Below are 13,555 nucleotides of genomic sequence, written 5' to 3'. Positions count from 1 at the left end.
TCCCATTTACAATTGCACCAAAAACCATAAAATACCTAGGAGTAAATCTAACCAAGGAGGTGAAAAATGTATACACTGAAAACTATAGAAAGCTTTTGAAAGAAATTGAGGAAGACACCAAAAAATGGAAAAATATTCCATGCTGCTGGATAGGAAGAACAAATATTGTTACAATGTCAATACTACCACAAGCACTCTACATATTCAATGCTATACCTATCAAAATAACAGAAGCATTTTTCACAGAGCTAGAACAAACTGTCCTAAGATTTGTATGGAACCAGAAAAGACCCCGAATAGCCAAAGCGATCTTGAAAAATAAAACCAAAGCAGGAGGCATCACAATCCTGGACTTCAACTTGTATTACAAAGCTGTAATCATCAAAACAGTATGGTAATGGCACAAGAACAGACACTCAGATCTTTGGAACAGAATAGAGAACCCAGAAATGGACCCAGAAACCTAAGGCCAACTAATCTTTGACAAAGCAGGAAAGAATATCCAGTGGAATAAAGACAATCTCTTCGGCAAGTGGTGCTGGAAACACTGGATAGCGACATGCAGAAGAATGAGCCTGGACCACTTTCTTACACCATACACAAAAATAAACTCAAAATGGATGAAAGACCTCAATGTAAGACAGGAAGCCATCAAAATCATCAAGGAGAAAGCAGGCAAAAACCTCTTTGACCTTGGCCACAGCAACTTCTTACTCAACATCTCTCCAGAGGCAAGGGAAACAAAAGCAAAAATGAACTACTAGGATCTCATCAATTGATGCTAAAAAGCTTCTGCACAGCAAAGGAAACGATCAGCAAAACTAAAAAACAACCAATGGATTGGGAGAAGATATTTGCAAATGAAGTATCAGATAAAGGGTTAGTATCCAAAAATCTATAAAGAACTTATCAAACTCAACACCCAAAAAACAACTAATCCAGTGAAGAAATGGGCAAAAGATATGAATAGACACTTCTCCAAAGAAGACACCCAGGTGGCCAACCAACACATGAAAAGATGCTCAACATCACTCACCATCAGGGAAATACATCAAACCCACAATGAGATACCACCTCACACCTGTCAGAATGGCTAACATGAACAACTCAGGCAACACAAGATGTTGGTGAGGATGCGGAGAAGGAGGATCTCTTTTGCACTGCTGGTGGGAATGCAAACTGGTGCAGCCACTCTGGAAAACAGTATGGAGGTTCCTCAAAAAATTAAAAATAGAACTATCCTACAACCCAGCAATGGCACTATTAGGTATTTACCCAAGGGATACGGGTATGCTGTCTCAAAGGGGGAACATGCACCCTAGTGTTTGTGGCAGCACTGTCAACAGTAGCCAAGTAGGGAAAGAGCTCAAATGTCCATTGATGGATGAATGGATAAAGATGTGGTGTATCCACACACAATGGAGTATTACTTGGCAATTAAAAAGAATGAAATCTTGCCATTTGCAACTATGGAACTAGAGGGTATTATGCTAAGCAAAATTAGTCAGAGAAAGACAAATATCACATGACTTCACTCATATGAGGACTTTAAGGCAGAGAACAGATGAACACAAGGGAAGGGAAGTAAAAATAATATAAAAACAGGGAGGGGGACAAAACATAGGAGACTCTTAAATACGGAACAAACAGAAGGTTATTGGAGGGGTTGTGGGAGGGGGGATGGGCTAAATGGGTAAGGGGCATTAAGGAATCTACTCCTGAAATCATTGTTGCACTATATGCTAACTAACTTGGATATAAATTAAAAACTTATAAAAATTAAAATAAATAGAAAAAATAAACATTAAAAATTAAAAAAAATAAAAGATCAATGAAAACAAGAGTTTGTTTTTTGGGAAGGCCAAATTATCAAAAGTGATAAAGCTTTAGCTTGACTCCTCATGAAAAAAAAAAAAGGGAGAGGAATGAAATAAATCCAAAATGAAGAGAAGAATCTACACCATGGACATACAAAGGATTATAAGAGACTACTATGAAAAATTACATGGTAACAAATTGGACAATTTCAAAGAAATGGCCAAATTCCTAGAAACATGCAATCTTCCAAATGGAATGAGGAAGAAAGAGAAAATCTGAACAGGACCAATTAGTAGTAACAAAATTGAGTTGGTAATAGGAAAACTGCCACAAAAGTCCAGGACCAGATATATTCTCAGGTAAGTTCTTCTCAGGTAATTAAGAAGCATTAATACCAATTTTCCTGAAACTATTCCAAAAAATATAAGACAAAACTTCCAAACACATTTTATGAAGCCAGCATTACTGTGATACCAAAACCAGAAAAGGATAACACAAAAAAGGAATATTATAGGCCAATATCTCTGGTGAACATAGTTGTAAAAATCCTCAGCAAAATATCAGCAAACTGCATTCAACAATACAATAAAAGGATCATTGACCATGATCAAGTAAGATTTATTTTGGGGTATGAGGATGATTTAGTGTCTGCAAAAGAATTGGTACATTATGGTAACAAATGAAGGATAAAAATCAGATGTTCATCTTAGTAGATGCAAAAAAAAAAATCATGTGACAAAATCCAACATGCTTCCATGATAAAAACTCTCAAAGTGGGTTTTTAGACAGAAATACTTCAACCTAGTAAGAGTAAGGTGTGGCAAACCCAAGATAGTATATACTTAATAGGGAAAAACTGACAGCTTTTTATTTTTTTTCCTATGTTTATTTTTGAAGGAGAAAGAGACAACATGAGTGGGGGAGGGACAGAAAGCGAGGGAGACACAGAATCTGAAGCAGGCTCCAGGCTCAGAACTGTCAGCACAAGCTGTGAGATCATGACCTGAGCCAATGTCGGATGCTTAACTGACTAAACCACCCAGGCGCCCCAAGAGCCTTTTCTTTAAGACCAGGAATAACACAAACATGTCCATTCTCATCACTTTTATCCAACATAGTACTGGAAGTTCTAGTCACAACAGTTACATAAGAAAAAGAAATAAAAGGCATCCAAATCGATAAGGAAGGAGTAAAACTGTCACTATTTGCAGATGGCACGATACAGAGAAAATATAGAAAACCCTCAAGTCACTGCCACAACAGTGTTAGAAGTAATAAATTTAATAACATTGCAAGATACCAAACTGAGACATCAGTTGCATTTTTATACAGTAATAATGAAGTAACAGAAAGAGAACCTAAGAAAACAATTCCATTTATAGTGGCACCAAAAACAAATAAAATACCTAGGAATAAATTGAATGAAGGAGTTGACACACCTGTACCCAACAACTCTAAAAGATTAATGAAAGCAATTGAAGAGGACACAAAAGACATATGATGCTCATAGGCTGGAACAATAAATATTGTTGAAATATCCATACTACCCAAAGCATTCTATATTTTTAATCAGTGCCTGTGGAAATACCAATAGCATTTTCCAAAGAACTGAACAAATAACGCAAAAATTTGTATGAAACCACAAAAGACCCTGAATAGCCAAAGCAATCTTGAGAAAGAACAAAGGTGGAAGGATCACAATCTGAGATTTCAAGATATACTCCAAAGCTACAATAATGAAAACTGTATGGCACTAGCACAAAAATAGACACATAGATCAAGGGAACAGAACAGAGTCTAGAAATAAACCCACAGTTATACTGTCAATTAATCTATAACAAAGGAGACAAGAATGTATAATGGGGAAATCTCTTCAGTAAACAGTGTTGGAAAGACTGGATGCTACCTACAATAGGAAACTGGACCACTTTCTTACAGCATACACAAAAACTCAAAATGGAATAGAGACCTAAATGTGGGAGGGACCTGAAATCATAAAACTCTTCGATGAAAACATAGGCAGTAATCTCTTTGGCATGAATATTAGCAACATTTTTTTCTAGATATGTCTCCTCAGGTAAAGGAAACAAAAGCAAAAATAAACTGTTAATGCTACACCAATATAAAAAGCTTTCATGCAGCGAAATAAACTACCAACAAAACAAAAAGGCATCCTACTGAATGGGAGAAGATATTTGCAAATGACATATCCAACAAGGGATTAATCTCCAAAATTTATAAAGACCTCTTATACAACTCAACACCAAAAAAGAAAAAAAAAACAAAAAACAAGCAAACAAACAAAAAAAACAAGCAGTCTGATTAAAAATTGGGCAGGGGACCTGATCTGACAATTTCTTTTTTTTTAAAAGAAAGATAGAGATACCAACAGACATGGAAGATGCTGAACATCACTGATCATCAGGAAAATGCAAATCAAAACCACAATGAGTTATCACCTTATACCTTTGAGAATAGCTAGTTTCACAAAGAGAAGAAATAACAAGAGTTGGTGAAAATGAGGAGATAAAGAACCATGTGCTCTGTTGATGGGAACATAAACTGGTGCAGTCACTGTGAAAATCAGTATAGAGTTTCCTCAAAAAATTAAAACTAGAAATGCTGTATGATCCAATAATTCCACTATTGGGTATTCACCCAAAGGAAAAAAAAAAAAACACAAGCTCATAAAGATATCTTGACCACTATATTTTTGCAGCATTATTTACAGTAGTCAAGTTACAGAAGCACCCTAAGTAGCCATAGATGAAAGGATAAAGAATATATGGTATATTTAAAAAATGGAATATTACTCAGCCATAAAAAAGCATGAGGTCTTGCCATTTGTGACAACAATGAATGCACATAGGTTGCATTATGTTAAGTGAATTCAAGCAGTCAGATAAAGACAAATACCATAGGACTTCAGTTGTATGTGGAATCTAAAAAATGGAATGAACAAAGATAAAAAGCAAAAATAGACTCATAAGTATGGAAAGCCATCTGGTGGTTGCCATAGAGGAGGGGTAGGCAAAAAGGGGTGCAGGTAAGTGGGAGGTACAGACTTTCAGTTATGGAATGAATTGGTCATGGGAGTAAAAGGTACCATATAGGGAATGTAGTCGGTGGCACTGGAATAGTGTTGTACAGTGACAGACTGCAGCTACACTTGAGCTGAGCGCAGCCTAAATTATAGAGTTGTCCAATCACTGTGTTGTACCCTTGAAACAAATGTTACACTGGTCAGCTATACTTCAAACAAACAAACAAACAAACAAACAAACAAAAAACCCGTGCAGTGTATCCTGGGTGTCTCAGTGGGTTAAGTGTCTGATTCTTGGTTTCTATCCAGATCATGACTTCACAGTTTGTGAGATTGAGCCCCAGGTTGGGCTCTGTGCTGACAGTGTGGAGCCTGCTTGGGAATCTCTCTCTCTCTCTCTCTCTCTCTGCTCCTCCCCTGCTCATGCTCTGTCTCTTGCTGCCTCACAATAAGTTAATTAAATAATTTTTTTTTTAAAAAGGTAGAGAAAAAGATACATTGAGATATATTATCCTTAATTTTCCTAACACCAGAGATAGAATGATGATGATGAGAGAGACTGATCAACATCAAGGAGAAAATTCATATCCACTGAAGTAGCAAACAGAATGAAATCTGAGTTTCTAGCAGCAAGTTCTGAGGGGAAAGTAATTTCCAAACAAAAATTTAATGCCTAATGAGAACAATCAAACTGAGAGTTAACTAAAGACATTTCAGACATCCAAAGTCTTTAAAAGGTCATTATCCAGATAATCTTTCAGGCCCTCAGCTCTGAAAGATGCAGCATATATTACCCTGTCTTGCCTCGGTCTTACATCCCCTTTTGGCCAGTGGTAGCATGGTAATTAGTAGACAAGTTAGTGACCACTCTGGTAAGCATTCTGAATGGTCACTATCTCAGAGCTTTCTGCATATCACATGGATCTTTTCAGTTCTTGAAACAAAGGTTTTCTAATCTCACAAGATGACTTCAAACAAGTAGGTCTTAGGTGACTACCTACACTAGTGGGTCACTATTAGAGACTGCAACGACATGTATTAATTTCCTCAAGGCAGGTTCTGTCTGTGGGTGGTCCATGGTGTCCACTCGGCTAAATCAAAACAAAAACATAACCAACCACTTTATAGAAAGATATTTTCAGCAAAAATGAACATTCTTCTCAGTCCTCTCCTGTCCCACAATTAATATGATCAGACGTAGAAATGCACTGGGTCAGCACCCAGCTCATGGAAGGCATTGAATAAAATAACTTTTGACTGGCTGACGGCTGAATTCACTGACCAAAGACTGCATGAAGCCTGGCTCAAGAATTGCACGACTGGTTATTTTTCCTCATAATACAGTCTAGACAATTGCGGGAAATACATAGAGCAAGTGGACATCATTCACAATGAAATCATTGTATGTAATTGGAGAAAAGTATATAGAAGTGGATAGAAGAATGAAAGACCAGATTCTCACCTTATCCTATAGATGGCCAAGCTGTATTTTATAGAAGCCAATTTGCAGAAGTTAATAAATCTTCTGATCTGCAGAAGTTAATAAATCCCGGAATAAGTTGCCTGAAATGTCATTGTTACAATTCTGTTACCTATTAAAAAGCTCTGAGTCCCGTGTTAAAATGTAAATTACATTTAGGTCATTTGGACCTCAGTGCGAATAAGTTTCAGGTCCATTTATAGAACAGAATACAGGATAGAGCACAAAGCTTGGTGTGGTCAGAGATGTGCAAATAAGAACTGAGTGGGTCAGAGATGGCTTAGTTTTCCTAACAGTGAGGGAGCAGCTCCATGGACCCCCATGGTATCCAGCTCCCCTCACATGTTTGGGGGCCATCCAGTGATTCAAAGCAGCGGCGTATTCTCATCTTGAAAATCAATTTGTAGGAAAAGCTTTGTTGAGAGAGGATGAATACTAACAGGCAGGTGAAGTAGGATTTGTGTGCCTTCCCAATACTTATTAAACATGTTGCCAAAACCCCCAGGTTATATATCAACCAGCTGGGGATTATGGCTGGGGATGGATTTAGATTTGTGTGGCATCGAAGCTTCCATATCAGTCCCAAGTTGCTGAAGAAATGGATTCTTAGGCAGAGCTTTAGAGCCAGCCCAGGGACTTGGACTTAATAAAGCATTTCAGAGGGGATCAGAGGTTCTGGAGTGATCAGTGTATAAATTCCTAATCCCTGTATACACATTTGAGCATTTATTCAGCACCACGACTCATCATCGCCAGGCATGCTGTGTGAAATGTTTCCCCTGACCTCCCGCACAGACCCACCAGGAACTCATTCAGATTGTACTACTGGAAGTCATCTCAGTATTCCACTTCAGCATTCATTTATACAAACGCTGCTAAATCCTGGATATCATAGGAGCTTCTGTGAATTTGCTCTTCTGTGCTCTCATTCCTGTTATTGAAGTTTAAAACTGTACTGAGTTTATTAATACCAAAATATTTAGTTGGAGAAGAATAAAGCCCCATAAAAGCTACTGTCTTTGTGATTTTTAGAACATCAAATATGAGACGTATTTAAAAGGTCAAGAGATCAATTCATTGTGAAGTTTCCTACCAAAGTGCAGTGAATTATTTAAAAGCACTGCCTCTAAAGCCGCTAGTGACCCACTTTCAGTCATTTACAAGTACTTTCATAGATGTAAACTCAATGTTATTTTTCAGTGTCAGAACATCTCAATTAAGGCAAAATATGAAGACCTTGGTGACTCAAATAGAGCATAAAAAAAATAGAGGACTTAACATAAATAGAAGAATATAGCTCATGTGGAGTCCTATCTACTGCATGGGCCTTTAAGGAGACTTGTTTGAAAGGCTGGTGTTGTGGCTCAATTTTATAATTGGTAGAGGTGAACTTTATTGCTCCGGCTCTTGACTTTTGTACTAAGATGCACAGTCATCTCTCTAGTAACCATGCAGAATTTCCTTCTTTGGATTTTATTTTATGTGTTACTCAAGACCGCCTTGTATTGCTGCTACTTTGTTCCTGTGAGTATTTCTTGCCTTTTAAATTCTATGTTAAGTCATTCTGGGCATCCCTACTTCTTCTCGTCCATTCAGAAGACCATTACAGCATGTTGCCAGCACTCAACATGCTTGTTGATTGATACCCAAATATTTTCACATCGATGACCATTCTTTTTGAGCTAAGCAAATTATTGTGGAATTCAGTGCTAAACTTAACTACTGTTGAGGGAATCTTACATTTTATTTCAGAAGTGACTGGTTATATATTGTATGTACAGAAAATTGACATCTGTAAAAACAAAAAGAAAGCAAACTACCAACAATTTCATTGTGATTGTCATTAATGCCTTACCTATATCTCAGTTTCATTGTTATCACGGAAAGCTATCTTAGTGTAGTCTTTTTTTTTTTTGTTTTTTGAGAGAGACAGAGAGTGAGCATGAGTTGGGGAGGGGCAGAGAGAGAGAGAATCCTAAGCAGGAATCCAGCACAGAGCCCTATGAAGGGCTTGTACCCACAAACTGTGAGATCATGACCTGAGCTGAAATCAAGAGTCGGGCTTAACCGACTGAGCCCTCCAGGCATCCTATCTTAGTGTAGACTTATTATTTATTGTAGGGTTGAGCTTAATTAGGAGTTAACAAATCTGGATTCTAGTTCCAAGGCCATTGCTGTCTTACTGCTTAAGACGTTAAATTAGAGTGATTGAGCAAATCAGCCTAACTTAATCCAGGCTTGCTTTTACCATAAATTTGTCAGAGAAGAGCATGTAGTTGTCAGAGAAGAGATTCTGCATAGGGTTATGTGGATGAGGATGAAAAAGGGAAAGAATTCTGAAATGTTAGAGCCTCATTTCCTTATATTCCAAGTTAGTATGGTCATTGTATAATATTTTTAAAGAAATGGTGAGTTAAAACTTAAAAATCCTTGGGGTACCTGGGTACCTTGGTCAGTTGAGCGTCCGAGTTTGGCTCAGGTCATGATCTCATGGTTTATGAGTTCTAGCCCTGTGTCGGGATCTGTGCTGACAGCTCAGAGTCTGGAGTCTGCTTCAGATTCTGTGTCTCCCTCTCTCTCGCTTTCCCCCCTACCCCCATCTCTGTCTCTCTCTCAGAAATAAACATTAAAAAGACAACTAAAGCTTAAAAATCCTTTACAAAGCAAAATAGTACCACTCCTGTTGGTAAAAGTAAATATAGACTGCTCCTCCTACTATAAGAATTCTTAGTGCTATCAGCTGTTGTTTTCATATATTTTATCCATTAAACATCAAGGAATGTTTTTTTCCCTCTCAGTGTGGAGATGATTATCAGTGCTTGTGCAATGATCTTTCATTCCCACACGGCCTTTGTCTTCCATGAACTTACTGCGCTTTTTGACCCTGCCTTCTACCACAGCTGGTTCTTGTACCTGACCAGTCTCTTACACTGCATACCTGGTATCTGCTGTCACCATTCACCTGGCTCAGGAAAATGAGCTGTTTTTAGGAAAGGGGTGATGCTGGGTTTGGCTCCACTGTGCCTTCCAAATAAAGCTACATGTTTAGGATTTCAAAGTGTTGTCTTACCCTACTGCTGATGCAGACCCTTCACTGTCTTTCCTCATTATGTAAACATGGTTGGAAATGCATTGATACTGATCACACATTTCCCTATTACTGTGGGCTTTGGTTTTCAGTATTTATTTTCTGCTTCTTTTATTCCATGTTTCCATCTCTGTTGACAAAACTTGGTATTCTACTCACGAGTATATTCACAAGAGTGCCCAGGAGATTTTTCTCAGGCAATAAGAAGCAACCTAGGAGCGCTGTTGAGTTAAATTGAATGGCGGGGCCACACCTTTAGGTCTGGGTATTGAACTTAATGTTTCATGGACCTGGACAAGAGTAAGTCTCTGGTGTTTGTGTACTAGAAAAGAGTAAGTGTGACTGGAAGGGAAGGGTCACACTGTTTGACCAGTAAGTGCTGGAGTTCACAAAACATTGCTAGAGATCAGTGACCAACTATTGAAGACACTTGAAGTCATGAATGTTCTACAATGCTAAATAACTGATATGTTTGACACACAGGACACACATTTAAAGCCTATCAAGAATCTGCAAAACATAAGAGGAGTGCTCCAGAATTTAGGCAGGTTTTAAAACCAGAAAGGGTAAATACTACATATTCAAATAAAGACTTGTGTTATACATGGGGTGCCTGGGTGGCTCACTCAGTTGAGCATCTGACTCTGGATTTTGGCACAGGTCATGATCTCACAGTCGTGTGATTGAGCCCTCAAGTTGGGCTCGTGCTGAGCCTGGAGCCTGCTTGGGTTTCTCAGTCTCCCTGTCTTTGCCCCTTCCCTGCTTGTGTGCATGCACACATGCTCTCAAAATGAATAAGTAAACATTAAAAAAAGAATTTGCATTGTACAGTTTTCTTTTGCCTTTTGTTTAGGAAAAAAATCAAATTTGAAAAATATTTTCAAGTAGGACCAGAAATAGCATTTTTTTTTTTAAAAATTATAACATGAAGGCATCTTTCCTGACAAACAACATTTCCTGGCATTTGGAGCCCTAGGAAGGCCACGTGTTTCACAAGGAAATAGAGGTGTCAACATGAGCTTGGTCGTTGATAGGCTTCCTGAGCCTTTAAATTTTTTGTCTATTTATTCTCCCTTATCCTGCCGATTTGACCTATTTGACTCACATCATCTGTATTTTCTTCTTAGATTATTAAAACGGGAAGAAAGCTTCACATTCATTCCTCGGTCCCGTGAAGAGCTTCCAGATAACTTTCCAAAGGAAATCCCTGGGATCTGCTATTTCCTGGAGGTAAGGACTGGTCCTAAGCAGCCAAAGCCTTCTCTTTCTTCATCAAGAATCAAGAAAGTTTCCTACAACATTGGCACCATGTTCCTCCGGGAGACAAGCCTCTGAGACCTTCAGCAGATCAAAGACTTCTCCACAAAGCACAAGCCCACAACATGGGTCATGAAGGGGGAGTGCAAAGAGATTGTTTCTCTTCCACCGATTTGCTGAGAACAAGCAGCAGAATTTCTGTGTTATGTTAGGCAATAATCCTAGAAAAAGGTGGGTGATGACTGTCAGTAAAAAAGAAACCGGAGGGGGCGGGGCAGAAATAAGAGGTGTCCATCCATAGGAGTGCTTTTAGTCATATATATATTTTAATCACAACTAACCAATAAATAGATTCTGTGTTTTCTTGTTTGTCGCACATACAGGTATCTTTCCCTATATATTTCTATCACTTTTGAGAGCCAGTTTTGATGATCAATTCCTACATTTAGTGAGTTGGTATGTGAGGAATATTTTATAATTTTGTTTCCCCGAACAGACATTTCATACGTACATCATAGCTCTGTGGTTGCCTTCCTGGCAGGAAGAACTATAACTCCACAAAATATTTTAGGGATATTACCTATTTTTATACATCTCTCTTCTGAATAATTCCATTTCACACACAACACTGTTCAATTGTCAGAATCTGCTACTGTGTAGTTGGTATATTATGTAACTAACCTATTAACCAAATGTAGTTTGACATATTTAGACAGATTAGTGCTTGGACTGAGAATACATATAACAGGATTTCAGATGCTGAGAAAGCACCGTAAGTCTGCTTAGTAAACGTATCTTTTAAATTTAATTAATGTAGCATGGAATCCAGAGGAAATCAAATTTGCTAATAACAGATTGCGCTGTAACTAGGATCACAGAAGAGTCTTCTTGCTATCTTCTACCGAATGCCGGTTACAACGAAATGCTTTGCTGCATTGGACCCTTTTCAATTTAGCGCTTCTAAATCTAGGTAGCTTGTGCTCCATGTTCGAGGGCATTGTCATAAGCAGCTTGCTGCTACGGAACTTGTTAGTACTTCCCCCCAACCCCACCTCGCCCAACCACTGATGCCTCCTAAGTCTACCTGCCATTCTTGGGAGCAAATTCCTCAACACTGGCATTAGTGACAAAAGCAGTAGTAGGGACATTTTGCCAAGAATGCTGTTTCCTCTTGGCAAATAAGCCGGGGGTGGGGGGTGGGGGAGGAACCCTGTATTTTATGGCTTTGAGATTTCAAAAAAACAAAAGAGTTTTTCTTCTGCAGTTTCATTGATGTGACTCTTCAGTTGGTGAATCCCCTTGGTGAATGCTGAAGTAGGTCTAGCCTTCAGGCCCAGTAATTGTCATCGTGACAGATAGGCTTCTATTGCACATGGTGCTAACATGGAGAGCTGTTCCCACGAATCAATACTGCATGAAAATATTATCGCAGACTCGCCCTGCAATTAGGAGCACAGCCTGTCCAGAGTTTTTCTCTTTTGGATCAAATATAAAACCCAAGTTTCTATTGAGATTGATGAGCTGGAAACATTGGTTTCCTTGAAACCTTGAAGGGGCTCTTTCTTTTCCTTCAGATGGTATCCTCATAGACCGCTTATGTCTACTGAATGTAATCCATTTCTTGTTCTAGTCAGGCATTTCGGCTGCATTACGATTTGTTTACAACAAAACACAGCTAAGGAGCATATTAACTAGTGTCCAGTGTAACCGTGGGGCTTATGAGTATTTTTAAGTTCTCTAAGTGTGTAGCTAGAAAACATTTATAGATATGCCAAGTATTTGTTAAAATGGTGATCACTTTTGTAATTGCACCCCAAGACTTATGAGGACCCTAGGGCAACACTTAGTGTGGAGACAGGATCTAGACCCTGAGCTCTCTGATAGCTCCCTGTCCCTCTCCTCCCCGGGTCTAGTAGGCCTCTGTTTTGAACAACATGGAGGCCAGAAAGCTTGGACATTTAAGGGGAGGCATATAGACTGAGAACAGGGTGCTGTCATGGAATCTCTTCAGGGGACTGGGAGATTAAACTACTTCCTTAACTGGGAATAAGGAGATTCAGGTGGACAGCAGGTGGCCAGCACAGGCTGGGAGCACCGGAGCCCTCACACTAAAAGCAGTCAGCCCTTGCAATGTGCTCTGTACAGCACAGGAACATGGAGAGAGCACCAAGCTCGCTCAAGTCACGGAAGCTTATGCTGCACAGGAATTTAAGTTGGGTTTATTATGATCATAAGTAAATCAATAAACATTTGGGTGGTAAACAATGTGTTTTGTAACCATAAAGCCGAAAGGGACTTCCAGTAATCATCCAATTCTCTGTTTTTTGTGAAGATTTGTCTGAGCAACTATTCTAGATAGATGATCATTCTCTCTATATTTAAGAATATCTATGGCAAGCATATTTTAAAAGCATCATTAAAAATCCACTTCATTATCCAGTAATTGGTAATAGGGCCCAAGACATGAATTGTATATATATTCAGTTGGTCAAAATAACAAACTCTTTTAGTTTCTATGGTTCTACTTAGAGAAGAAGTAGCCGTATCATTGTCACAAATATCACAACGAAAAAGATACCAGAGATCTATTATATATCACGGACAGGATGTGATTTTTCAAACAATATAATCTAAATGTATCTTTGAAGCTAGAGTCTGAGACAATAGTCTCATCTGTTTCCATTTTGCCAACTTGCAAGCATTGGCTATTAGTTATGCTGTTGCTATGTGTTTGCAAGTTAACTGCATAAAATGGCCTTCATTCTAGCTGCTGTCATAGAATTTAGAAACTGTGAAAAACTCTTACATTTTTATTTCTCTGATATAACACAGTCCACATATTCTCCATTTTGGAATTAAAACTATAACA

General features: G+C 38.5%; 1 protein-coding gene across 1 annotated transcript in view; it reads left to right on the top strand.

The window, feature by feature from the left end:
• The window catches only part of GUCY1A2 (guanylate cyclase 1 soluble subunit alpha 2), a 335,038-nt gene extending 324,274 nt beyond the window's left edge, over positions 1 to 10,764 (top strand). The window contains exon 8 of the mRNA XM_047072151.1: positions 10,557 to 10,764. Coding sequence (XP_046928107.1) covers positions 10,557 to 10,764 — 208 coding nt within the window. The remainder of the gene's footprint in view (positions 1 to 10,556) is intronic.
• Positions 10,765 to 13,555: the final 2,791 nt, after the last annotated feature.

Source organism: Lynx rufus, unplaced genomic scaffold (genome assembly GCF_022079265.1).
Source record: "Lynx rufus isolate CCGP_SWC_20201006 ecotype Redwood Valley unplaced genomic scaffold, mLynRuf1.p SCAF_9, whole genome shotgun sequence".
NCBI lineage: Eukaryota > Metazoa > Chordata > Mammalia > Carnivora > Felidae > Lynx > Lynx rufus.
The sequence above is the reverse complement of the archived record's forward strand: the minus strand, read 5'-3'. Positions and strand labels throughout refer to the sequence as shown.